Source organism: Capra hircus, chromosome 8 (genome assembly GCF_001704415.2).
Source record: "Capra hircus breed San Clemente chromosome 8, ASM170441v1, whole genome shotgun sequence".
Taxonomy (NCBI): Eukaryota; Metazoa; Chordata; class Mammalia; order Artiodactyla; family Bovidae; genus Capra; species Capra hircus.
In genome coordinates this window covers 88,468,375-88,496,161 of record NC_030815.1, presented here as the reverse complement: position 1 = coordinate 88,496,161, position 27,787 = coordinate 88,468,375, and the positions used below count along the sequence as shown (strand labels likewise).

At 53.6% G+C, this 27,787-nt stretch overlaps 1 protein-coding gene across 4 annotated transcripts in view; it reads right to left on the bottom strand.

Moving 5' to 3' along the window:
- SEMA4D (semaphorin 4D) overlaps window positions 1-27,787 on the bottom strand; it is a 129,786-nt gene that overhangs the window by 15,642 nt on the left and 86,357 nt on the right. For 3 of the 4 annotated variants that reach the window (XM_018052513.1, XM_018052515.1, XM_018052514.1), the window contains exons 3-16: window positions 26,603-26,939; window positions 25,084-25,229; window positions 22,227-22,289; window positions 20,285-20,383; window positions 17,162-17,255; window positions 16,417-16,530; window positions 15,300-15,451; window positions 13,884-14,059; window positions 13,617-13,773; window positions 12,440-12,662; window positions 11,264-11,379; window positions 4,943-5,115; window positions 4,813-4,856; window positions 1,496-3,822 (exon numbers count right to left, since the gene is read on the bottom strand). In XM_018052513.1, the coding sequence (XP_017908002.1) occupies window positions 2,894-3,822; window positions 4,813-4,856; window positions 4,943-5,115; window positions 11,264-11,379; window positions 12,440-12,662; window positions 13,617-13,773; window positions 13,884-14,059; window positions 15,300-15,451; window positions 16,417-16,530; window positions 17,162-17,255; window positions 20,285-20,383; window positions 22,227-22,289; window positions 25,084-25,229; window positions 26,603-26,708 (2,592 nt within the window). In that variant the 5' untranslated portion in view covers window positions 26,709-26,939 and the 3' untranslated portion in view covers window positions 1,496-2,893. Of the gene's footprint in view, window positions 1-1,129; window positions 1,340-1,495; window positions 3,823-4,812; window positions 4,857-4,942; window positions 5,116-11,263; window positions 11,380-12,439; window positions 12,663-13,616; window positions 13,774-13,883; window positions 14,060-15,299; window positions 15,452-16,416; window positions 16,531-17,161; window positions 17,256-20,284; window positions 20,384-22,226; window positions 22,290-25,083; window positions 25,230-26,602; window positions 26,940-27,787 lie in introns of those variants that run through there. The other variant, XM_018052516.1, reaches the window with a different exon arrangement.

Sequence of the window (27,787 nt, the reverse complement as noted above, 5' to 3'; positions counted from 1 at the left end):
GAGGGGTGGGCCCTCACAGGCCGTCTGTGGGGATCCCGAGGCCTGTGTCTGTCAGCAGGGAGCCTGGAGACACCAGCACCAAGTGTCCCCACCTTCCCACCGCCGAGGATGTTCCCCAGCGTGGCTGTGGAGGATGCTGCCACCGCAGGCCGGGCCAGGGAGGGCTGAAGCAGTTCCCCAGCGCCTGCCCGAGGAGTCAGGGCTGAGAGCAGCACCCAGGTGACCTGGGGGCCACACGGACCCATCCCTCGCAGGTCTGTTTGCAAACATCTCTTTCATGGATAACTTCCCTGTCTACCGCCTAGGGCCCACGCAGAGCCCCCAGCGGCTACAAGTGCAGGGTCACAGAGGACATGGCTGCTTCAAGGCTCGTGAGCCAACCACAGGGAAGTGGGCAGCAGCTTAACACTTCCCACAGCTTGCTTAAATTCTCCAAACAGTGAAAAATAGAAAAAAAGAGATTTGCTTTTCCTCCTAAGTTTATTCTTGAGCAGGCCTGGAGTATGCTGTGTGTTTTCTCTGTAGCTACTAATGAGTTAGAAGATGGCAGCGGGGAGACCTGGCCACCAAGCACTGCCCTGAGCCCCCATGGGACACACTCGGCATGGAGGCATGGCTGACGCCCCATCTCGGTGTTGTCCAGCACCCAGCCAACACTGCCTGTGGCTGAGGGCACACTAGACTTGACACCTTTTTCTGCGTTTAAACATCTGGAAGCAAACTGTTAAAACAATTCCCATTCTGGAGGCTCTAAAGTTCATTTTTTAAATCTGTAGATGGCACATCTATTAACCCAAACTGTTAGCCAACACAGAAGTCACCTTATATACCAGTAACCGGCAAGCTGCAGCTCGAGTCTGTAAATAAATTTGGGTGCGTGGCCATGCCCACCCATCGGCAGCTTTCAGGTTACAAAAGAAGAGCCGAGTAGCCGCAACCGAAACCATGGCCTGCGAAGCCCGAGAGTTTGGCCCTTCACGGAAAACGCTGGTTGAGCCCTACTGTCCACAGGAACAGCTCCGGGGTCACAGTTAAGCACTGCTGGAGATTACCAGAGGGGTGCAGTAAGGAAGGCAGTGCTCCTGGAGGAAGTCCCCCCCATCCCCACCTGGACAGGTGCCCTGCTCACCTGTGGCCTGGCAGAAGAGATGGAAGGTCCCCAGGGCATGCACGTGCTGGGCCTGGTCGCTGAGGAAGGGCGGCAGCAAGGTGACCTGCAGGTGGCTGTCAGGCCCTGGGCCCGAGGCCGGCCAGGGGCTTCGGGGAGAGGAAGATGAGTCGGGGCCCAGACAGGACAGGGAAGAGGACCCCGGAGGAGGGAAGGGCAGAGGAGATGAGGCTGCGAGACAGAGGACAGAAAAGAGAGAGGGCTCTGAGGAGAAATCATCAGGAGTGCGCCGCATGCCAGGGAAGGAGAATGAGGCACAGGAGAGAGAAGGGGCCCAGGCCACGCGGGGAGGCGGCCGAGGAGCCGCAGAGAACCACGTGCCCGCACCAAGGGTATAAGCTTCTGTTTATTTGGTTACTTTCCAAATGTATACAATTCAAAGTAGAAAAATAAAAACAAAGTAAATCTTATAAAACACAAATGTTTACACCAGAACGGTCAAATCCTATCATGCTGGAAGATGGCATTGGCCACACAGGCACACACGCTCAGAGTTTATTGCTCTTTGCCATGGAAAGAAAGCCTCCTCTTGTGGGCGTCTGGAAAGCAGGAGGTGGAGTGTGACGTCGGTGATGGGAGGACTGTGCGGCCCACTTGCACCTTGACAGATGGCGCCAGGCTTGGCAGGTCTGCGGCGGCAGCATGTAGGGGCTGGGGGGCTGTGGTCACTGGCCTGGCTGCCCCCCTGGCCACCCAGCTCTTTTCCAGTTGTGGACAGCTCAGTTAGGCCAAACAGAGAGTCTGGGCAGGCAGAGAGCATGAGATGGAAGCAAAATGGAAAAGGAGATGTTGAGATGACCAAAACATCCTGGAGAACATTCTGCCTGAACAAGAGGTTTCTACCAGTGGCCATGGGCATTAGATTGTAACACGCTTGTCCCCTCAGCTCTGGGCTAGCCCAGCTCCATCCATAGCACCCTGAGGCCCGTCCCTCCCTCCAAACTCTGCCCAGTGTCGTGGAATGGTCCCCCATAGCCTTCTCCTTGAAAGAGTTAAGACAAGAGTAAAAAGGTACAGAAAGAGAAATCTCTAAAAACGATGCTTCCCTCAAGAAACAAAATTTTAAGAATAATTAAAAAAAGGAGTGTGATCAAGAGATGATTTTGTCTACATTTCTAAAAGCGGAAAAGAATGCATTTAGCAAAAGTAAGTTTATCCCTGAGAATCGTAAGCAACAACGTAAGCCATACCGTTATCCTAATATACAACAAAATTCAGAAGATGTACATCTTCCAAATATTAAAACATCTGCTTTAGTAATTAAAAAAATAAAATGACCCAACACGCCAACATAATTAAAGCAAAATCCTAAGAAGTAATGACGTGGAAGGAAAGGTCCGTGCCAACCTGGACAACAGGTGATAAGTTACCAATCTGATAAACTGAAATGTCATTTCCAATCTGGAATTAAATTATCTTTCAGCGGCTGCTACGAGGAGGGGACGCTCAGGGCCCTTCTTCTCAGACCAGTGGCAGTCTGGCCATCTTTCCGCCGCAGAGCGGCCATGGGTGAGCCTGCGGGCAACGACTCCACAAACACGCCACCGACCAGGGAGGCCAGACTCGATGCTAGCGGTTTTCCAAAAGGACAAAGAGAAACCAAGTCACAAGCGCGACCCAAGAGAAAAGACACAGAAGGCTGAGATTTGCTGACGATGGCTACCTACGCAGCACTGGACGGGGCACTGAACTGGCAACACAAAGGCCTTGCGGGCGGCCGGAGCCTCAGTCCCCGTCCGCATCCGAGTCGGCGAACTTCAGCTCACACTTGACGTCGAACGGCCGGTCCCTGACCGGGAGCTCGTCGATCTTCTGCGAGTCCTCCCGGTCAGTGGGCAGCCGGCTGGCCATCGTGTCCTGCTCTGTCTCGTAGCCGGTGTCCAGGGCTGGCTTCGGCTGTCCCCCATTCTGCTGGGAGAAGCTGCCCTGCTCCACCAGCGTCTCCTTCACACTCTGCTCAAAGTCTGAGAAGTCCGACGTGGGCTTCTTCTTCCCGAGGAGCATGGCCGAGCGGAATTTCAAGCACTGTCCGGGCAGGTAGCCCTTATAGCAGTTGTAGGAGACGAGGCAGAGGAAGAGGGCGAAGAAGAAGAGGAACAGAAACATGAGGAGGCGGTTGTCACTGGACTTGAGATACAATGTCTTCTCCGAGTGGACTTGCGGGACTGTGTTGATGACGATCTTTGGTTCGCAGGACGTACTGGTGGGTGCCACGGGGCTGGACGGTGGGGGGACAGCACCCGGCGTGGTGAGCCGCACAGCTGGGGTCTGGGGAAACGAGACTGGGGTGGGCCCCACTGACACTCTGGGGGTGATCCGACTGCCTTCTGTTCGTGCGGCCGGCGAGGTAGAGGCCGCTGTGGTTCGTGGGACCGTCTTGACCTCCAGAACATGCTTGGCCACCACCTGCGAGATCGTCTTGTTCTTGACCCTCTCCTCTGACAGGCACTGATACACCCCGCTGTCTCCTTCCGACAGGTTGAAGATGAGCAGGTTCTTTCTGCCTACCAAGCTGTACTTGGGGCTTTCGGCCTTGAGCACGCCGTTCTGGAACTTCCATACCACCCGGGCCAGGTTGGACTTTTGGGAACATTTGAGTTCTGCTGTGCCGCCATGCTTGAAAAAATGCTGCAGGTAACTTTCTTTAATTTTATCTGGAACATTAAAATAAATGTGCACAGCATCAACAACCCCGCTCAATACTTCCCTCAAAAATAGGTCAGCACGCACAAGAGGACACATGAATTTCACCCAGTGGAGCAACATGGAATCTTCCAGAACAGCTAACGAGATAAAGACATGCGTGACCAAAAAGCAAAGATGAGCTCCCAGTGGCAGCCCCAGGGGATGGGGAGAACTCCCAGGCCAGGGAGGCTGCAGAGCAGCCATCTGTGCCTTCTGGTGGCGGCGCCAGGTCAAACGTATCAAACTTCTGCTAGCAGCTCGGTGGGCCTTGCCCCCTCCTCCTAAACCTGTCTTAACTGATGACATCGGTCAGATTAGGGGTGGGAACCCGGGGCACACCTGCCTTCAGCTGGGACATGCCTGACCTCCTGGCAGCGGTGGGATGACCTAAGGGGAATGGGAACTAATCTCTCCTGAGCACCTCCCTCTGGTTCACAAGTGGTGTGTATGCGCGTGTGCTCAGTTGCTCAGTTGTGCCAGACTCTCTGTGACCCCCAGGCTCCTCTGCCAGGCTCCTCTGTCCATGGGATTCTCAGGCAAGAATACTGGAGTGGGTTGCCATGCCCTCCTCCAGAGGATCTTCCCAACTCGGGGATCACACCCATGTCTCCTGCATCTCCTGCATTGCAGGTGGATTCTTTATCCACTGAGCCACCTGGGAAGCCCCACAAGAGGTGTAGCCCCAAGCTGAGCGGCAGAGAGAGGCGTATCAAGAGTGGACGTCACAGTTTGGGGTAAGAGTGCCTTCCAGCAAACACACTCTGCATGGCTTCGGCATCCTGTTTTGCGATATAAGGGACAGAGAAACATCACGGGGGTCTGCCACGAGATACTCGACCTCTGTTCCGAGTAGAGAAAGAAAAACAGACCGCGCGAAATGCTACAACAGCAAAGCGTCATGAAATGGTTAAGAGACCCAGCCACCCCTAAAGGGGAGGTGGTGGGGACGGGCAACTTACCAGGGCAAGTGGATGCGTCCCCATTCATTTCCTGAATCAGTCCCCTGCAAGACAATGGGGCACGGGTTACAGGGTGCACACGCGTCAGGCCGTGGGGCTGGGCAGGGCGCCGGCATGCCATGCACGGTACCTGCTGGGGCTGTCAGTCTGGTGCAGGGCGACACAGGCAGCCACGGCCGGGCTCCAGGCGCAGTAGGGGTCCCGGGCGAGCACGCAGTCCTCGCAGGTGCTGTGCTTTCCGCAGAAGGCCACAGGAGCCTGCACCACGCCTGAGTTGGAACCGGCATAGACAAACTTCCTGCCCTGTGGGTGTGAAACAGATGAGAGCAGTGGGCATGGGTGGGGGCAGCCTTCAAGGGCCAGGTGCTTCTCTAGCTCACAGGGAATGGTGACAAGGCAGCTCCCCAAGCTTCTGGAGAAGGAAGTGGTACAAGGCCACATTAGATCCTGGACAGAGCTGCATAGCAGCTTTGTGACATCATGGGCAGTGTGTGGTTTTGCGGGCTGGGGGGAGCCCACAGACTAACTCAGAGTACACTGGGCCTTGGTCCAAAGCCCTCCTTCCCCTTCCGAGCGCCCACCCTCATCTTACTTGCCAGCATGCTTCTCTGCACCTCCTCTGCCAGCTCCATGTGCAGCAAGATGCCCTAGCCTGACACTTCCGGCCACCCTCCCAGCCTCACTAGGCCAGAGGCCACAGCCTCCAAAGCTCATCTCGTGTACCGACATGTGAACCCCGGCACAGAGACGACACATGTCAGTGTGTAAATCCAGTGAGGCCGAAGTGAACGTCGGAGGAGAACAGAATTTTAATAAACAGAGTAAGACAAGAGAGGAGGCAGTCACTGCTCTCGCATCTACATTTACGAGAAATGAACACAGCTAGGGAACGGAGAGCCACGCTCAGAGTGTCTGTGTTAGTCGCTCTGTCGTGTCTGACTCTTCTGTGACCCATAGACTGTAGCTCTCCAGGCTCCTCTGTCAATGGGATTCTCCAGGCAAGAATACTGGAGTGGGCAGCCATTCCCTTCTCCAGGAGGTCTTCCCGACCCAGGGATTGAACCTGGGTCTCCTGCAGTGCAGGCAGATTCTTTACCATCTGAGCCAGGGAGAGCAGCAGAGGGCACAGCAGGCTCCTCCATGCTCCACAGCACTGGGCCTGGGACATCTCCCTCTCAGGCCGATGGCCCCAGAGCCTGCAGCACAGAAGGAAAACTGGGCACAGAGGCCACCGGGCCAGGCTGATTTTTCTCACTGAGCTCAACTACAACAAAGGCTGCCCTTCGGCATCCACCTGAAGCCCACCAGGAGACTCAGGGCTGACGATTCAGAAGCTCAGCGTTTTCTCTCTCCTTTGCTGGTGAGTCGCTCTCACCTTGACATTCTAGAAAGGCCTTTATTTAATGTCAAAAGATTGCCAAGTTTACACGACGCTTTGTATTTGAAACTCAGATGAGACACAGCCTCTGTCCTCGCAAACGCGTTTTTAAGTAACCTGTCTGGCTGGAGTGCAAAGTCCCTGTGTGACCCCAGATCCCCTGGCCTGTGATACCTCAAAGGCCCAGGGGTAACAGACCCACTGTGTGTGAGCACAGTTGAGAGAGGGCGGTGCCCCTGCGACGGCGTCACACCATGAAGACAAGTGACAGAGAGCCAGGCCCAGTGCTGGCCTGTCCACGTAGGCAGAGACCTGGGCACTGAGGCCAGGAGCACCCTGTATTCGTAAGAAGGAATCAGGATGACATCTCAGATCACAGTTGGGATCATATAACTCTGAGGAGAGGAAAAGTTTCCTGGGATGACTGGCCCAGTGGGCAACTTCAGCAGGAACCTATAGAAGGGCCCTGGTGAGGGTGTAGACACTCATGCAAAGTGGGGCAGGTGGCCTGGGTTGGGGAGGCAGGCAGCCTCCCCTAGGGAATGTCCCAGGCTGGCTCCATCCCTCCGCCCTACAGCCCACTCAGCCTTGCTCCCCAACAGGGCAGGGCTGAGCCCCAGTGACTGCGCTTGACCCATCCCAGTGAATGTGGAACAGTAAAGTGGCCTGAGACCTCATGGCAGTGACTGCAGCAGGCAAGGCCCCTGGGTGGACACCAAAGTCAGTGGGCAAGAGGGAACTGGGTGTCTGTTTAGCCTCAGCATTAGGCGCTCAGTCATGTCTGATTCTTTGCGACCCCATGGACCCACCAGGCTCCTTTGTTCATGGAATCCTCCAGGCAAGGATACTGCCATTCCCTTTTCCAGGGGATCTTCCTGACCTCGGGATCAAACCCAGGTCTCCTGCATTGAGGGCAGATTCTTTACCATCTGAGCCACCAGGGAAGCCCACAGTTGCCCACAAATAAGCGTCAGCCACTGCAGGGGCTGAATGTGGCCCCCAAACTCTTCAACCCCTCCCCCCAGGAGCTGGGGCTTGGCTCGGCCCTCTGTGGTGGGTTGCTCCCACTGACAAGAGTGTGGGGATAACACAGTGGTCCAGTGGCTAAGAGTACATACTCCCAGTGCTCCTGGGTTTGAGCCTTGGTCAGGGAACTATATCCTGCATGCTGCAATGAAGATCCCACAAGCTAAAAGTAAAACTGGACGCAGCCAAAAAAAAAAACCAAAAATCAAGAGGTCACACTGACTCCACCTTCCTGAGACAGAGGTCATCTCCCCAAAATGCTCAACCCCAATCCAAACACAAGAAACACCAGGTATGCCCAAAATGGAGGAGCATTCCATGAAATGCTGACCAGTGCTCTCTAAAAGTGTGAAGGTCACCAAGACGAGGGCAGATGGGGAGCCATCCAGACCAGGGGCACTGAGGAAAGGTGCCAAGGCCACGTGTGGCCCTGGAGTCAGAAAGCAGGTCGTGGGAACGTGAGGATCGGGAGTGTGGAGGTGAGTTAGGGTGCTGCTGCCAGCAGACCTGCTCAGGTTCGACAGGAGCGCTGGGGCAGGGCTGCAGGACTGCTCCACCTCAGCTCTTGCGGGAAAGAAAACAAGCCGGCCAGGGACCACCGGCTCCTGCGAGCTGTGCTGAGTATGCACATGCTCAGGCCCCCACCCTCTGGGGGACTGTGCCTTCAGCTGCAGCACTGGGCTCTCATCTCTGTGTCCACAGGTGGGTGGTTGTGGGTGGATGCGGCCAGAGCTGGAGGGACTCCCGCCTTTGCTGCACAGGTGGCATCTCACCATTACAGAATGTCCCCAGAAAAGCCACCCTTAGCCTGGCCCCTGGACCCAGGGCACGCCTGCCATGTACGCACCAGAGACGAGACCAGACCTGTTCATGCAGCAGGGGAGAGACAACCCCAGTGTCTACCAGGGGGTGAACAAAACAGATGTGGGGTATGCGCAGGATGGAATGCTACTCAGCCCCAAACAGGAAGGAGATCCTGTCAGCTGCTACAACACTTTAGGACATGATGCTAAGGGAAACAGGCCCACCTCAAAAGGACGAATGTTGTTGGATTCCACTGACACGAGGTTCTTCTTAGAGTAGTCAAAGACACAGAGGTGGAATGCAGGGGGGTGGGTGCTAGGGGCTGGGGGAATGGGAGGAAGGGGACTTAATGGTTAACGGGTATGGGGCTTTAGTGTTGGAAGACAAGAAGTTCTGGGGATGGATGGGGAGGAGGGTTTCACAATGTGAATGTATTTAATGCTTCTAAGGTGTAATTTATGAAGTGCATTTACCACAATGTGCTTGTCATGAGAGGACAGGAGGGAGTGACAAGGAACTCCTCCCCCAGTGGAGGCTGTGTGCCAGGCCATCCTGTGCTCCCCCGGCCCTGCGGTGCCTGCTCATTAGCTTTCTGCAATGAGGACCCAGGAGAGCCTGCCGGTGGGGAGTGGGGAGGGAGGAACTGGTGTCTTCTCACCCCAAACAGCCGCTTCCTGCTGCCACGGCAGCATAGCCAGCATTCCAAAGCCACCCTGAGCCCACCAGCCCAGGAGGTGTGGGACTCCATGATTGCACGATGCATTTTCATCTGTTCTAGGCAAATGAGCCAGGCCCCAGCGCAGTGAGGGCTCCTGTGGGGAAAGGCAATTCCCTCCCCGGGGTGCCAGGCTCCCTCCCTGGCCACTTGACCATTCCTGACCGCAGGGAGTGAGCAAAGGACTGACCTGTGAGACGTTCCCATGGGCGATCCTGCCCCCATCCTTCCTGTGGAATCAGTGACCTTGAAGACCTGGGTCAGGATGGCAGGGCCAGCTGGGTCCAGGAATGATGTCTCGTGGAGCAGAGCTGAGCCCTGTTCTCAACACATGTCCACACTGGGGGCCTGGCCTTGGTTCTGATGAGTATTTGAGCATTTGGAGGCTTTAAGCATGCTTGGCTGAAGCACCTGAACCACATGGCAGAGCCCAGAAGGGCCCCTGGGTTTCCTTATTTCAAAACACTGTACAGGACGGCTTGGCGAAGGATGGCCAAAAGCACCAGCTTGAGAGGCTCAGATCTAAGTCTGTGAGCCTAACTCCACCAGGCTATTCTGTCTTCCTTCCCTTTTAGAATTGGAGGGAGAAGACACACACTGCAGGGGCCGAGAGGGGAGGGGACTCTGCAACAGGAGACTGAAAACCAGACGCAGCTCCTCAAGCCCATGATGAAGGGGAGAGGATGAAAGCCCACGTGCAGCATCTGCAAGGCAAGCCTGACCAAGACGTCGCCTTCTTTTCTTTCTCACCTGCCTATCAGGGGCCCAGTCCTGCTGCCCACAGCTCCAGGGCTGAGGAAGGACTGAGCTTGGGCCCTACAAGCCACGTGTAGCTCCCACCAGAACCCAGGGCAGGGAGGATGTTCTGGGAGGCCAGAGGAACAACCTCTTTCCAGCATGAAGGGAGGAAAGCTCAGGAGTGCTGTGGGTCCAGAGGGAAAATCTCAACAACAGGGCGATGCCATATGAAGCAGGGACAGGCCAGCCTGGTGCCCCTAAGCCAGGCTTAAAAACGGGGTACAGGTGGGAGAGGCTGAGTGATGGGGGACCCTGCAGCAGAGGGGAATGTGACGTGTGGCCAGGTGGCCAATTTCTGGTGCTGACCGGAGTCTATCAGCCCAGAGGCCACAGCATGGGGGGCGTCACAGGGCAGGGCCGGGACCCTCCCAGGGGCTGCCAAACTTCACTGCACAGAGGAAGAAATAGAGACAGGACTGGCCCACCCAGGCTCACAGTCACGCACCTGGAGCAGGATGTGGACGAGGCCACGTGAAGCCGGGCCTGCGCTCTGCTCCTCACTCTCCACCCCAGCTGTAAGCCAGGAGGCATGTTTCCCAAAGGCCACTGGGATGCACAGCTGAGGACAGCCTGTGAACTGCAGGGCAGATCCAGCCTGCATGCTGCATCCAGGCAGCCCACATACTAAGAACAATTTTCACATATTCAAATGGTTGAAGAAGAATCAAAAGACTAACATTTTGTGATATATGGAAATTTCGGGCACTTCCTTGTGGTCCAGTGGTTAAGAATCTGCCTGGCAATGCAGGGGACGCAGGTTCGATCCCTGGTCAGAGAACTCAGGTCCCACAAGCCATGGGGCAACTAAGCCCACGTGTCCCCACTACCGATCCCGTGTGCTGCGACTAGAGTCTGTGAGCCATGACGAAAGATCACGCGTAACACAGCAAAGACCCTGCCTGCCACAACTCAGGCCTGGTGCAGCCAGATAATCAAGAATGCAAAAACAGAAAAGAAAGGAAAGGTGAACTGCAAAGCTTGGGGCCTGTACATAAGGCTTTGCTAGGGCCTAACAGGATTCGCTTGCTTCCGGACTGTCCACGGCTGCTCTCGAGCTATAACGGCACGGCCCTCAAAGCCTTCAGCATTCACTTTCACCCTTAATGGAAGAACCGTGCTGCCCCTGGTGAGGAGACAGCACCCTGTCTAAGGGGGCTTTACAGACACAGCGTATCATCATTCAGAGCACTGTTTTCTGTGCAAATGAGGGAGCTGCATGGATGGCACCCAAGGATGAGGTCCCAACCTCACTAAGTTCCCACATGAGGACGTGTTTCCATGGCCCAAGGAGCCCCTGACAGCATCGTACATCAGTCCCAACAACTCAGGGAGGTTCTACAACTTTTAGGACACAGTTTGCCTTTTCTAGTGACTCAGATGGCAAAGAACCTGCCTGTAATGTGGTAGACTCAGGTTCAACCCCTGGGTCGGGCAGATCCCCTGGAGAAGGGCATGGCAACCCACTCTAGTGTTCTTGCCTGGAGAATCCCCATGGACAGAGGAGCCTGGTGGGCTACAGTCCATGGGGTCGAAAAGAGTTGTACCCTACTGAGTGACTAACACTTTCACTTTCTTTGCCTTCCTTGTACCCCACAGCTCATGGAAGAACTTTCTGTAAGAGCCTGAAGCTAGATTCATCTGGGCCAGATGGATGACGGGACCTGCCTAGCCCAGCCCGCCCTGTGGACACTGAAATGTGGGGCCGCCCTGCCAGCCCCCCAGGGACTTACCTTCTTGGAAGACAGCAGTAGGCTCTGGATAGGCTCGAAGTCCTGGAAGAGCTGAGTCTCCTCAATGATATGGATGTCATTCTCGAGGCTGATGGCTTTGTGCAGGGCGCCCCGGTCTGCAAGGTCAAAGCTGCATGTCAGTCCCCAGGAGAAGGGGACGGTGCTGGTGCTGTTGGCCACAGCAGCAAACAGTCACCCTTTCGCCTCCCACTCCTTTCCCCAACAGGAGGCTTAGAAACAGATGATGTTTTTGCATTAGACCCACAAAGGGAAGAGTCACAGGCAAAATAAACAACTGGACACCCAGCTGGCATGGGTCATCCCCAGCTTTTTCTGAAAAAATAAACAGCTCTTTGTTAAGTCCAATACTCCCCATCAGAATGGTCAACACTGTGTCATCCAAGTAAATGTGACGTGGTTCTTAGGCACCACAGGCCTCTGGGGGTGCCAGCCCACCAGGAGCCCCAGGCAGGGGAAGCCAGCGGCTGGGCAGCACCCAGGACTGACCACAGAGCCTGCCTGCTGCTGCTGCCCCCTTGCCTGGTCCCCATCTCCATTCCAGGAAACTTGTGTTGGTGTCTGCGGGCCACCGGGAGAGGTGTGCCGCCCGCGGCAGGTCAGGACAGGTCTCGAGCCAGCTGCTCACTCAGGGAGGCAGGACGTGCCTGTCTGCAGCTCACACCTCGCTGCCATGGCACCACCTGGCCTCCCTCTGCACCAGCCCAGACCCATCAGACCTGAATTTCTAGATCTGGGTCAGGACCTGCATTTTTAACTGGTGCTCCAGGTGTTCTGATGGTCACAGAGATCTGAAGCCACCCAGGTGTGGGGACTTCTCAGAAATCCTCCCACACACTAACAAATCCTCCCACCACTCGGGCACCTGGGCGAGACGCTGGCTCCGTGTGGCAGAGATTAGCTGGACTTTATTGTTGTTTGGTTGCTCAAGTCGTGTCTGACTCTTTGCAGTCCTATAAACTGTAGCCCACCCGGCTCCTCTGTCCATGGGAGTCTCCTGACAAGAATGCTGGAGCGGGTTGCCCTTCCCTTCTCCAAGGGATCTTCCTGACCCAGGCATTGAACCTGTGTCTCTTGCGTTGGCAGGTGGATTTTTTAGCACTGAGCCACCAAGCCAGCCCTGGTTGGATGTACCCATGTTCTTACCCAGGAACCCACCTGTGCTGACAAACATGACATCGTGGATGGTCCCGTCCAGGGCCCGGGCCCTGTCCACCACAATCTGCGTGTAGTTCACGTCGCCTTTGATCAGCCGGGGCCTACTGTCTATCGGGGTCACGGAGTCGTCCATCAGAGGGTGGTCTTTGACGAACTGCAGGGTCTTGTCCGGCAGGTTGAGCGAGCTAGAAAAGTTGGCCGCCCGTGCCTCCCGGTTGATGCACTGCAGGAAACAGATCAGCCATTACCGTGGGCACTCGGGCACACAGCACACGCTCACACAAGAGCCGAGGCTTCCCCGAGGTGCAGAACTTGGGGGTACACTGTGGATTTCTTGCCAAGACGGAAACACTGAGCTGACCTTTCCCCAGGAATCTAAAGACACAGTTATAAAGGAGGTAGGAAATGCAACTGTCTTTTTCTCCACTGGACACAATGGTGTCTCATGATACATAGTCAATGAAGTCATTTTCATCAACTCATGAATGAAAAAAATTGTGTCAGACGTCTGAAACTGAAAACCACACATTTCTCTTTTGATAGCTCTCCCAGAAGAGAAGCCTGGAAAAATGGCTAAAAACAGTTCAGTTATACATATAAATAGCATAAAGGTCGAGAGCATGAAGGTTCTTTTTTCTGTCCTAGCTTCTAATGTGTGTACACCGAAATTCACGACCACAGGTGAACGCCTTTTGTTTAATGACATGCAGGGAAAGAACTGACCCATCAGCAAAGGTGTACCCACAGAAGGGGACGGTCCTGGGAGGGAGCTCCAAGCCTCAGGCCAATCTCCCAGATCACGGTCCCACCCGTGGACCATGTACACAGCCTGGCTCACCAGGCCCATCATACATGAATGCCACCACATCAGCCTAGATACCCACACCGATTTCTACATAAAATTTACTACTCTTAGGGCATGTGACTCATATTAACGAATGGTGCTCATCTCTCTGCCAAGGAATCATGTTTCTCTGCAAGACACAGAAAACGAAACAGATCTAATTCTATTGTGCAATGTTAATCACACAAAACATCGGTGCCAGCCAGAACACCTTCTTGTTCGGGCAGTTTACAACAACAGCTGTGACACAGCACGCTGATGAGAAGGACCCAGGAAGCAGAGAGAGTGCCCCCGGCCCTCCCCGCTCCCAGGGGGAAGCCCGTGCTCACTCACCGCCCCGGGCCGCGGAGTGGGCACAGCCCCGTTGTAGCGCACCCACTTGGTGTGGGACTGTTCCACTGTGGCACTCTGCATGTACTTCCCACGGGAAAAGACCGCCTCAGCCGTGGACAGGTTGTAGGCGCACACGGCCGACAGCCCCACGTTGTTCCTGGGGAGGAGGGGGTGATACGACTGCCCTGAGGCGAGGGGCAGGGCGCGGGTTGGGGGGAAGGAGAATGAGGTGAAAACACCCCACCCCCGCCTGCCTGGAGCACTCACAGCTGTGGGGTGAAGACCCCGTAGAACACGGGTTCCTTCAGGTCCGGAGACCTGAGGACGAAGACATCCCGCAGCACATTGAAGACGAGGTTGCTGTCTGGCCGGGAGCAGATGAGCCTGGCCTTCAGGAAGGAGGTCCACTTCTTCTGTAAGGTCCTCAGGCCCCCCTGGTCCCCCTAGAACCCCAAAGACATGTGCAGTGAGAGGAGGGGAGGCTCCCCCCAAACAAGAGCCGGTGATGAGGGATGTACTCCAGCCCTGAGCAGCTCTGCCTCAGTGAAAGGAAGCTGAGGCCAAAAAGGAAAGCCGGCTGCAGACCACCAGTGACTCCAGCAACCCCTTCCGTGCCAGCTCAGGTCATGGATTAAAGCACAAAACCCAAGCCACAACAACACCTCAACGAGCAGTCACCCAACAGCAGACAGAACTACTGTTGGATTCTGCCCGCCCTCGGCGTCATGAAGCAGATGCCCCGCTGTCCTCCTGCACGGTCACTGCTTTAGCCCTTTGGCTCACATGCACCTCCAGACTCAAGACCCATCTGTGAGTGACCGGCAGAGCCAGGGGTTGGTGGACACACAGGCTCCCCAGTCTGTCTCTGGCCAGTGTGCGTAGATGAGGTCTCCCCTAAAAGGCATTCCTCAAGGAGATCAGATTTTCACTTCCTTCCAGCTCTTGAGCTATCTGCTGAGATGCTCTGGACCTGTCAGGTTCCCCAAAGCACTTTTTAGTGAACAAGCAACAATCATGGAACACTCCTAACATGACCGGGTCTGGACAGAAGTACTGAAACTCTGACAACCGGACACAGAAGATCATGAAACTGAAGTGTCCATACTCATTCTGGACACAGTGAAAATGCACTCCCCAACCTTTATGTTGGAATGGAAAAACCCCTAATTACAACGTGAAAGTGAAAGTGTTAGTCGCTCAGTCACATCCAACTCTTTGTGATCCAAGGGACTGTAGCCTGTCAGACACCTCTGTCCGTGGAATTCTCCAGGCAAGAATCCTGGAGTGGCTGCCATTCCCTTCTCCAGGGGATCTTCCCGACCCAGGGACTGAACCTGGGTCTCCCGCACTGCAGGCGGATTCTCTACTGTCTGAGCCACCAGTGGTAGATTCTGGTTAATACAGTGCAGGAAAACTAACTTCCTATAAGCTGGGAGACATTTAAGGAATGTGTTAAGAACAGAGCCCTGAGGACAGAAAGCCAGTCACTGTCACACAGAGGCCAGTGCTCCTGTGGTCCCCAAGGCGACCTGTAGGGAGGACAAAGCCGAGCCCATCCATACCGCTATCTGCGGTGTGGATGAATAAGTGGTAGGGGACAGGCATCTCAGAGGAAGTGTGCAGCCCAGGTGATGTGCGCTCCCCAAGTGCAGGGACCAAAGAGAAAAGCAGGGGTGGGCTCACCTTGCAGACCCTCGCTATCCGGGGGATCATCAGCTTGAAGACAAACTCGTACTCCACAGACACCTCCGTGAAGAAGAAGTACACCCTGTCGTCCCCGAGGTCCTCGCCCTCCAGGATCTCTCGCACCACGTCAGCAAACACAAAGCTGGGCTCTGCAGGGATGGACGCTCTGATTAGCCCCGTGCACACTGAGGGCCCGGGCACCACCCCCACAGACTCCAGGGCCTAGGGATGATGATGGGGCCCATCTAGCCCTCCTCAGGCTCAGGAGATGCCAGAGGCGGGGGTTCTGACATACAGCCTCCCAGTCCAGCCCAAGAACTGAGGGCTGGATCTCTAAACTGGCAGGCAGCCTGGAGGCAATAGGGAGCCAGACCCCACCATCCCTAGAGACTCACTGGGAAATATGCATTCGCTGGTTTAAACAGCCCATCCCTAAAAGAGACAAACTCCTGACCACCAGATCCGGGTGCCCCAAGGCTCTGGCAGGCTGGCCAGTGCCCAAGAGAAAAGTCTCCTGTGAGTAGCTGTGAGCCATCTGATTGTGAATCCAATGTGGACATGTGACTTCCAGAGATAACGGTATAATGTCACATGCTGATCTAACGAGCCCGAGTCTTGTCAATCTGAGCCTCCCATATCCATTTTCAAGGAGGGGTAAAGGCAAGGTTAAACCAGCTCACAGGTGGCACTAGTGGTAAAGAACCCGCCTGCCAATGCAGGAGACGAAAGAGATGCGGGTTTGATCTCTTGGGTCGGGAAGATCTCCTGGAGGAGGCCATGGCAATCTACTCCCGTATTCTGGCCTGGAGAATCCTATGGACAGAGGAGCCTGGCGGGCTATAGTCCATGGGGTTGAAAAGAGCCAGATGTGACTTAGCACACAACCTGCTTACTTAGCAGAGAAGAAAACAAGCCCCCAGATGCTGGTGATGGAGCTCCGAGTGGTTCCAGAAGAACCCCCACCTCACTGGGCCTGACGTGAACCCCAGGACACAGAAAGGTGAGCCGCGGACACCCTCCCATGAGGCAGAGGGCGAACTAGAATGGGGGCTCTGGTGGAGAGGGCACCACACCAAGCACAAACACACCTTCCACCTTGCGGCCCGCTTCTTACCATTAAGCCAAGGAATTGCATACTCTGTCCTCAGAGGACTGTGGGTAGAATTTCGGGAGATGATAGGTTCACTTCCCAAAAAGTTGTATGACGTCCCGGAATAAAGCTCTCCATCTTCAGTGACCCAGGAGGAAAGAGGAAAAGGGATCAACATTAGTGTTGGCGACACACCGATGCCCCAGCACCACTTCTTCCAAACTGACACAGGCCCGCCCAGGAAACAGAGACGCCGCAGCCCTGCTTCTGGGTGATGTTTCTGTCTCCTGAGTCTTCTGCTTTATTTCTGGATGTGGGGAATTTTGTGCTCCATGCTAAGCTGTTTGGGGCAGCAAGCAACGCAAGCAATCCCTGCATCCAGTAAAATGACAAATACAATCGTGGGTGCCCAGGGGGCTCCTGGCCTGCTTGCCTTGGGTGTGCAAGAACATTTCAAGGCAGGCCACGGCTCAGTCACAAACGTCCCTTGAACAAAAGCATTCCCTCAACCTGACCGACTCATCCAGGTGATTTGCACAGGCGACAGATACAAAATAATCTGTCCCCAAATCTAGCTTGAAGACTGCGGAGGTGGCCATTTATCCTACTGAACAACGAATCCAAGAGCTCTATAGAGAGACTCCTGGACCTTCTGTGTGGATGGTGAATATGGGCACCAAGCAGAGGGGGTCACTGCCGAGGAGGAGGAACGGGGCTGCCTGGGTCCAGTGGGGCCAAGCCAGGAATGGACACCAACAGCAGGACTCACCGACCATGACTGACGTGTAGCTCTGTGCTGGGTCAAAGGGACACCTTCCTTTGCCATCTTCATTCTTCCCCAGAAATTTGAAGGATGTTAAGTTCTATAATTGAGCAGAAAGGAAGAGTATCATCAAATGTCTGAAGTCCTGCAGTCATCCTGATCATGCTTCTTTGTTGGACCATTGAATTTTCAGACTTGCTCTTCTGGGGAGATGGAGGGGACAGCACATATGCTGTTACCAGCTGTCCCAGCTCTAGAGGCCAGCACCTTGGCAGCTTCTATCACCCTGGCACCCTCTGACACCCTCGAGAGCACCTCAAGGTCCTGGAGCCTCAGTTGACTCCCCTGTAAGACTGAGATGGTCAATGCTGATGTCTCTAGGGTCGCAAAACAGCCAGAGCAAACCAAACACAGGATGTGCTCCAGAAGGAACTAGAAGGCCATACACAGACTTTAAACATCAGTAAAGATGCCTTCAAAGCAGCAGGGGAGCAGGCTATCCAATGAACAGATAACAGAAAAAAGGAGCAGAACCTCCGCCACATCCCACCCGCTGAGACACACTCCAGAGGGATTGGTGACTAGAGTGTAAAAGATGGAACCATGCTGCACTAGTGAAGTATGGGTGAGCATTTCAGTCTTGGGACCATCTCTCTGCACCTGGCGAGAGAGCTCAAAGCCAAGAAAGGGGAAAAATAGATCCAGCACAGAGAGGACTGATAGTGTCTGTCCACTGAAAGAATGACACAGATCAACAGTGACAAAGTGGGGGACATGACAGCAAAATGACAGACAAGGCATGTCCATCCCTGAATACGTGAGAAGTGAGTACAGACGAGTAAGAAAGCATCTCAGGAGGAAAATGGTCAAAACGTAGCAAGCTGGAGAAGAAAAACCCAACGGCAGTGCAGACCAGAAAGGGGGTGTGTACCGCCAGCAACCCAGGAAGCACACAGCAATGAAAGTAGGGTACCATCTTCCACCTGACAGCCTGGAGATTAAGAAGATGGGCATCCCGACTGTGATGGGTGGATTAGTGGCCTCGATGTCTGTCAGAGCCAGGGAAACAATCACAGTCACAGAGAAGAAAGGGCTCGGGACATGGGAAAAACTGTAGTTACATTTCTAACAGGCTGGTGGAAGCAATATTCAGGTTTGCCACCTCCCAGGTCAGCAGCTGTGAACTGGGGAGACGGTGTGATTCACTGACTGCATTTCAGCATGACGGCTGGCAAATCTGAATGGGGACTGGAGGTTAGATCATGTTCGGGTGACAGCATTCAGGGATCACGGGTCACAGTTCAGCATGTCCACATGTGTGCACATACATGGATGCTCCCAACTGTACCGTCTAGGTAGTTAGGACACATGCATGATCAACTTTTCCGTTGGCTTGAAAATTTTTTTAAAAACACTGGGGAAAAATAGATCTAGGTTGTTTTCTTTTTTTGTTTTTTGTTTTTTGGGTTTTTTTTTAGTTTATTTATTATTTATTTATTCGGCTGAGTTGGGTCTTAGCTGCAGCACAAGGGATCTTCATTGCTTCACAAAGCAACGTGCAGGCTACAGAGTACAGGGCTTTCAGCAGTTGCAGGGCACAGGCTTAGTTGCTCTGAGGCATGTGGGATCTTAGTTCCCCAATCAGGGATTGAACCCAAGTGTCCAGCATTGCAAGCCGAATTCTTATCCACTAGACCACCAGTGAAGTCTCCAGGTCTAGGTTTAAATGAAATACATGATTCCCTCACCTCCACAACTGACATGTTTGTAGAATTTAAGCTTAAATTCCATACTTTGAGCATCTGACTAGCAGAATTTAGCCATGAAATCCTTCATGAATCTAGGGTTCTAGCAAACTAAGTTTTCTACTCTACCATACTTTACACTTGGCAGGTACTCACTAAATCAGGGATAACACTAGAAAACATGCTTCCTTTTTGAAACTGAAGTGCATTTAAAACACTCCTCTCCCCTCTCTGTGGTGGTTCCAAATGACTCATCAGATTATCTGAGTAAAAAGAGTGTCTCTTGTGAGTCACTGCTGCCCAGTCCACTCTCTCCTTCCAGTTAGTTGTCAGCAAGGGGATGAGGAGTGGTGGGAGGGCAGCGGGAGATTGGGGGTCCCTCTCCCAAGGACCCTACCACAGCAGAAGGTGACTGACGAGGCTCAGGGGGAGGCAAGGAAGGAAATGGGGGAGGGAGAGATGGTCTTGCTTCTAAAACTGCTCACCCCACTGGCATCATGTTGTCACTCCCTGGAGGGGCAGATTCCAGAAAAGAGGATCAGGGAACAACCTGCACCCCAACAGCCGACACTGGATGGTGGTACCCCAAGACCAGAGTGGCAGACGTGCTGTCCTAGTGAGCCCGGGCCTCCATGAAGACCTCAGACTAGGGGTGGGGCTGCAACCACACATTTGTGCCTCGTGGTTCTCAGGCTGCAAGTCTGAGTGTTCCTGGTGAGGAACCTCTTCCTGGCTTGCAGACCTTCTCACTGTTCCGTGTGGTGGGAGAAAAAGAGATTCTGGTGCCTCTTCCTCTTCTTAAAAGGCCATCATCCCATCGGATTAGGACCCCATCCTCATGACATGATTTAACCTTAACTACCTTCTCACTGGCTGCATCTCCAAATACCATCACATTCAGAGAATTAGGGCTCTGACATTTGGATGTGGGGAGACACAAGCATTCAGCCAATAGCACATGAACCTAGCACACAGGAGCAAAAGTCCTGACTGTTCCACCTGAGCAGGGCCCCTGTCGTACATGCTTCCTCACAAAATGCAAAACATGGCATGGAGAAATAGGCAACATGCTGGATCGGGGCATGATGGTGCTTCTCGTCAACACTGGTCTCCCCAGAAGGTCACCCCACTGCCAGCCCCACACTACTGCCAGCAGCCCCATGAGTCCTGCCCCATCCGCACCCTCAGTCACGGTGGTCTATAGATAGGAAGGCTTAGAGGGGGCTGCTGAGGGGGTGGAGGCCTCGTGGGGAGCCACAGCTGCCCCAATTCGCACATGGGTGGCAGGAGAGAAACCCTCCTCGATTGCGGAGTAGAGCCCACTCAGCGCTGCTTCGAGCCCCACTCCACTTCAGCCGCTGACCAGGGCGCCTGCATGCCTTACCAGGTGGTCACAGGCTGGCTGGAATGCGTTGGTCCCACACACGTAAAGGGCGCTGGAGCTGAGCGGCTGCAGCACACGGATGTAGTTGAGGCATTCTGTCTACAGGGAAGAGAATCGCACGGGTCAAGCACTGTGCGGGTTCCCCTGGACGCCCTCCACGATCCCAACGGCTCACCCTGCTCGCCCCAGAGCAGGGACCAGTCCTGAGCACACGCCTGACAGCAGCTCCTCACAGCTCGCTGACGACCGCAGGCCTCAGACACTTTCTATCTCCACAGGCCAGCCCTGCTCTACCTGGCACAGTGAGGGCAGGCTCCCAGAGATCTGACCCCAGACCTGGGCAATCCCACATGTGCAGCTGGCCTGTGTGCTTCAATTTCTACAGGGTTCATGGGCCGCCGTCAGGTGCCAAATGGACTTTGCCTCAGTCACTGATGTACACGCAGCCAAGGCGTGCCGGCCAGAAAGCAAGGAGAGCTGACCCTGAATCTCAGTTGATACCCAGCACAGGAAAAAATGCATTTGCTCTCAGAGAACACACAAACCATTCACTATGTTGGCAGACCCACACACGGGTGTGCTGTGCAGAATTCCCTCTGCCTTCCTTTACTCTGGGAGGCCCTACCCTCAACACCCTAATGCATGCAACTGGAAACAGTGCTGCTCAGGAGAGGGGTGTGCCCAGCCCACCCAGCTCAGGGGAGAGGCAGGACTAAGGAGGGGCTCCCAGCCTGGCTGCACATCAGAGGCCCATCAGGAAACCAGATGCCACTGAGGAACCCACTGGCTATTTTAGGCTGAAATGTACTGGGATTATATGTGGTAGCATCTGAAATTATCTCCATTCAGGAAAGGCTTTTTTTGCCATGATTGTTTTTAAACTGGTTGGAAGTAATTCATACTCCATGAAAGAACTGGGAGGGACCCTTGTCCGCTGTACGACCTCCACGTAGGCCCAACCCAAGTGCCTGCTGTAACTTAGGTCTAAGATAACCCCCTGCGACATCTGTTATTACATTGCAATGCCTGCATTTTTCCTCATTTCCAATTTAGTAACTTTCGTGACAGTGCTTAGTATTTTGCTAAAAAAAAGTTTAGCCAAAATTTCTGTTTTTGTTTAAACTTTAATTGTTTTGAAATTAGCCACCAACTACTGAAACTGACCATAACTGAGCTGTCTTAACCAACGACCAAGGAAGATAGGGCTCTTATACTTTGAGACTCTTGACATGGGCCCAGCAGGTGGGGGTAACACGGAATTCTGAAGGGAGATGGACATTCAGCCCAGTGTTCCCCAGATGGACCAGGCTGTGCTTAGTTGCTCAGATGTGTCCAACTCGTTGTGACCCCATGGACTATAGCCCACCAAGCTCCTCTGCCCATGTGATTCTTCAGGCAAGAATACAGGAGTGGATTGCCATGCCCTCCTCCAGGGGAATCTTCCCAACCAAGGGATTGAACCTGCATCTTCAGAGTCTCCTGCACTGCAGGCAGATTCTTTACCCACTAAGCCATGGGGGAAGCCTCATGCTGAGGTGCCTAGTATCTCCGAGAGAAGGAGCCTAATCTCCAGGAATGGATAGATGTTGACAAAAATCCTACAGCAACCCCTCCAGACCACTGCTGTTCAAGGGAGGCACAAGCCTTCCCTGCATTCTACACCTTTAGCCAGCAAGCATCAGACATCATTTTCTATAGTCAAAGTTTCAGGCCATTTGGACCAGTTAAACTCAGATCAACTTTAAAGTAATTTTCAAAAGCCTCGTATGGTTGGCACTGGCAGTGAGAGCCCCAAGCTCACCACTTGGGAACAGAGAGGCGACCTGCAGGCTAAGCAACGATGAACACTCTGGGGGCTGCTCCGCACAAGTTGGGGCACTGGGGAGAGTAAAACAAGTAAGCCGTTCCCCCGGTGGTCTTTGAAGCTTGCAAAAGAAATTACCTGTTTTGATTTCCCCTTCTCTGCACATCTTGCTTTTTTATCTTCTGAAACCTTCCAATAAGCCTGTGAGGAAGAACGAAAGAGTCCATTTCAGTGCATGTTCCCCCTTTAATAAAAAGGACAGACTGGTATATAAATACACAGTTTACAAAGCACACATTGGTATTTGAAACACAGGTATTCCCTGGGGCATTAACATCTCAGATTACAAAGCGAGGCTCAGAGCAGACACTGCTGCATGTGAGCAACAGGGGCTTCAAGAGTGTTCTGTGATCCTCACCCCGCAGCCTGAAAGGGGGCCTGGAAGGCAGTTCCCAGATGACCATTACTCACTGCAAAACAACTGCAGAAACAAAACGACCAGAAGTGGGGAGAATTAGTCATCAAAAACCTAAACTGCAGGCCTTCTCTCTCTTTTCTGGGGGAGCAGGGTGCACACCAACAGCATGTAGGATCTCAGTTCAGCGATCAGGGATGGAACCCCCGCCCCCTGCAACGGAAGTGCATGGGACAGCTGGGAAGTCCCTAAATAAACTGCAGGCACTTTCAAACATCAAGTGGGTGTTTTCAACCATTCAAAAGTGATTTTTGAGTCCCGTAAAAAGTCTTGATATTTACTTGCTCAGCGGAATAGCAGGGTTACGATGCTTTAAATTTTATGTGATGGCAGCAGGTGAAGGAGATGGAGCCAAGCAGCTTCCTCAAGTTGAACGTCTTTCCGCTGAGACCTGGGTTCCTGCTCCTTCCACACCAGGTGGACGGGCAGTCAGGCTGGCAGGTGCCTTGGCCCCTCACCCCCCAAGGGAAGCAACAGTCTTGCCTCACCGAAGGCTTCCATACTCCTGCCTCACCGTCCCCAGACGCCATATCTGCCCATGTGATAGTCCATCTCTGATACCAAAATACATTTCCCCCCAGAGAACCGAAGCTGGCTTCAGGCACTCGGGGGTCAGGAAGCAGCAGAAGGAGCTTCTCCACAGCAGTGACATGAACCCCTCAGTGACATGTCTTCAGAGAAATGGGGGCCCTCATCAGGACCAGGACGCGTGAAAGCAGAACAAAGTCCCATTCCAAACAGTAACTTTCTTTTGCAATTAAAATGTACACAATTTCGTCATCCACAGGCAATGCCTGAGGATACAGGAACATGAACTCTGATAGGCCCTTAACCACGTTCTCGGGGGTTTCACTGAAGCTTGGCCTGGGGTCCTTTCACTTTTTCTTCTCTTTCACGTCAACAGGGCCCAAGCTTCTCAGTCAGTCTGAGGGGCCACAGTCAGGGCATTAACAGAGAAACGAAGGCTCTGACTGAGCATCTATGTGCCTAGTGGAACCAGGGTGCTCCGAGCATGAGATTTGGAAAGGCAATATTGACCCGAGTTGTTGAGGAGAGTGGGGTTTGACCAACACTGGGAGGTAGGGGCTGAGAGGAAATCAGACCATGAGCACTCCTGTGCTCTAAGCGCCTTACAATTTTAAACACTTTATTTTCACAGCATAATGGCTGCAATCTCATTTATGTGAAACAGAAACTAAGCCCTATGCTTGCCTCTGGAGATGAAGACAAACACAAGAGAATAAGAGAGGTCAGGGCAGAAAATGCCTAAGATGAGTGTAGGCCAGCTTGATTTCAGAAAACAAGAAAATTACACCAACCACTTGCATGGTGTTTAAGGACTCAGGAGCCTAGGAGAGACTGCCAGAGGTTAGAAGGGGACAGTCTGAGTACTGAGTGAGGCTCTGGATGCAATGGCTTGAGACACTTCAAACGTTTAAATCCACGAGTCACGGTCGTACTAAAAACAGTCTCCTAACCTACTGTCTCCCTTTGGAGTGAGCTTACTCATTATTTTGAAAACTAGTAAAGAAAGGCAAAGATTTTAAGCTCTGATCCTGCCATTTCCATGGGAACTAGCCTTGGGAGATGTGAACAGCTGGCAATGGGCAGTTCCCCTTCACAAACAATATTCCAGTACACAGATGGAGAAGGTAGAGGCGAAATGTTCCATTCTGCAATTCTTGATGTACTCTAGACTACAGTGGTCAAGAGCAAGGAGAATGCCCACCTGGGAGGAGGGTCCTGCCTCTTACATGGAGGCAGCCCAACACTGGGGCCCTGACAGGACTGAAAGCTTTCCCAGCAAGTGGACCGAGGGTAGCTTCTAGAAATGGAGATTCAATGGCAGAGTGCCCAGCCACATAAACTGTCTGATTTTAACCCAAGCAAACTGAATAGTTAAACATCATTAATATGAGAGTCCATGAAATTTGAACACTATTTGATGACATTAATTATTAGAATGCAGTAATGACATTCTGGAAAAAAGGAGTCCCTCCCTTTAGGAGATGCTCTGGGAAACTTTTGGGGATGAAGAACATGTGGTTGGGACTTGCTCTCACAGGGAGCAGAGGACAAGAACAGGGATGAGAGGATGGGGGTGGACCCTTGTCCTGCAGGAGCCTCGAGGGAGTAGAGGGGTCATCATATCACTCCCTCTGCTCCCGCGCGTGCCTGAGAGTTTCTGTAGTAAAACATTCAATAATCTAAGATAAAAAGAGGGTGATCCCCGGGTGAGCTGCCAGCCTGGGGAGGATGGAGGCTGCTAGGGGAAACACCCTGAGATGGGGCTTGTGGACACAGGGCAGGAGGGGAGCTTCTGGATAACAGTGCCCTTGGCCCTGGTAGGCAGGGAGGCTGCTCGCTGGCCGTGTAGGACGGTCCATGGGACCGGCCACTGGGGTGAGGCTGCATGGCCAAAAAAGGGACTGCAACCCCAGGAAGAGCCCAGTGTATGGACTTGAGGAGAAAATGCTGGAAAGAAAAAGGCAGCAGGGGCACAGGGAGCCCACACCATACCTCATGCTGCTTCTTGGAGATGTTGTGAGCGTTTAAGGCAAACACAGCTTCCCGGGCACCCACAAACAAGGTGTCCTCGTCCTCACTCAGCAGCAGGGCCGAGTAGTTGAAGATGCCTGGCTCGTGAAACTGCACCAGCTGTACCTCTGGGGAGGGCAGGGCAAGAGGAGAACGTATTAGGTATTTCTGAGCCTGGACACATCCGAAGCACCTAGTCTCCCTCTAGTGCACTGCCGACCCACCAGGGCCATGCCTGGGGTCTGCTGCCACGGTGGCCAGGCTCGGGCCAAGGCCAGAACTCAAGCACCTTTGGGTGCAACAGACCCGCCGAGGCCACCACCAAGTGTGAGGCCACCATGTAGCCATTGCACTTGACCAGTGTTGTGGCATGACTTCCCTTCCTGCTCCCTCCAGCCCAGCTGAATTCCAAACCCGGCAGTGTGACCTCCCAGGATCGTGACTTCCCAGGAGTGTGACCTTCTAGGAACATGACCTTGAGATGTCCCAGGAGAACTCAGACTAGACACCTTAAACTGCTGACAACTGCGGTTCCCTCTGCCTCCCATCAAACTCTTTTATGTGTATGCAATCACCCACAGATGAGGTTTATAAAGAATATAGCTATTTAGCATTTTCTTATTCAGAAAAAAAATCATTTATCTCAAAGTCTTATAAAAAAAAATCTATTGCAGTGATTTAACCCAGCATTTTCTAAGGATAACCACCACAAACTTAACAGAGTAACAGATGACTTTTTCACTCATTAGGTAATTGCATCAATAGCTATTTACGAATATGCGGAATTTAAGGACTAGCTGTGTAGAAGTAATATAAATGTACTGACACTCTTTCCTAGGGAGCTATTTCTTCTTTTTGACCCCCCCAGCATCAATTTTAAACTTGGCTTCCCACGTATCACCAAGTTCTGCTTTTATTGAAGGATTAGGTGTTCTCGCTTTCTCCTCTTCTAATTTTCCCCTATTGAAGAAAGATGTGCATGGGGTAGAGTCTCTCCCAGCACACAGTGCCTGGAATTCTGCACAAGATAGCTGAGTCCTGCAAGCACAGCTCGCTCAGGACTATGGAGTCAGAAAGACTGGGGGGTCCCAAGGCAGAGCTCCTGCCTTGGGACAGAAAATTACAGAGAAACCAATAAACAGCAAATGGAAACAATTCGCCTGAAGCTCAGCTTCACATACTGCCTACTACAAACACTATTCGGTGTGGTTTGTGCCTGGGCAGTGTGCACCAAAGGTAGTCAGGCACAAAGAAGAGAAACTTCCTTCAGGCGCGCCCCCTTACTTAGAAACCAAATCAGGGGGCCAAGAAGAAGCCCTGCGAATGTCTCCAGGTGTCAGAGCATCTCCCCAAAGCAGCAGTGCAGGCCCTCTGTCCACACACAGGGCCAAGAATACGGACCCAGCAGCCAATGGCACCCATGCTTCTCCACACCAGAGCAGGGAGCAAGGTGCCCATCCCCATCAGGTACTGCCAGCACCTGCCACCGTTCTGCCCTCACCTCTGTGCTCCCAAGTGATCCTAGGTACAGGAGCAAACGCCACAGCCGTTCCAAACACCACGGCGAGGGCGGTGAGCAGCCCCCCAGCAGGGGCACACATCCTCATCGGTCAGGGCTTCAGCAGGGGCTTCAGCAGCAAATGCTGGCGGGCAGCGGAGCCCACAGCAGGGGTCGCGGTGGTGGCCACTCAGAGCTGCAGCACAGCCCGGAGCTGGTGGGTGGCACGAACCCTGAGGCCCCGCATTTCTCAGCACTCACTCTGGGTGAGGTCAGTGCAAACGTGAAAGGCCACCAGGTTCTTAAACGGCGTGCTGCTCTACGGCCTTCTGAAGAAATTCTGGAAGAAAGTGCAAAGGAAAGGATGCAAGTCAGGATGTGTGGCAACAACGCCTGCTTTCTGTTCTCTCAACATCACCGCCCCCGCCCCTACCCCCCACCCATGGCTCCGCTTTCGCCACAGCCTCAGCCACGGACTCTTCTACAGAGGAACAGGGTGGTGAGACGTAAGGGGCCTCCGGCGGGGGACAGCCCCACACAGACACTGCACCCCAGAAGGCACTACAGTCAGGGCTTTCTGCTCCTCAGACTGGCCTGGAATGCAGGACAGACACAGGGACCCGACCAGCAGGGCAAACACATGCCTGGCTGCCCAGCTTCTTCCCTGTGTGGGCACCGTGTGCAGCTGGTAAAGTGATGGGAAGGAAGGGAACGGAACCGGGGTTTCAGTTTCCCGTGGAGACTGGCTTCCCAGTTCCTGTAATACTCATCAAGGACGATGCCCAGAGCTAAGACCGGAGAGCTGGGTGGAAGCTGAAACATGTGAGCACACACACCTGTGCAAGTACACATGTGCATAAGTATAGACATGTACACACACACCACATACACACACGTAGGGCCAGGTCGTGCAGGAACAGCTGACCTCCTGCAAGGGACAGGGCCACCCTGATGTCACCTCATGGAAAGAACAGGCCTGTGCTTAACAGAGAAACTTGGGGCTGGGGGTCCCAGGTCTCCTGGAGCCCACCCTCTGTCCCTGCCCCGTGACTGCCTGAGTCCGGCTGCTGCCTGCTCAGACCGTGCACCATATGCGAGGTGAATATGGTGAATATGCCCACAGGTGGACCTGCGGACATCAGTGAATTGGAGCAATTATCGATAACACTGGGGTCTGCCTCTGACCCA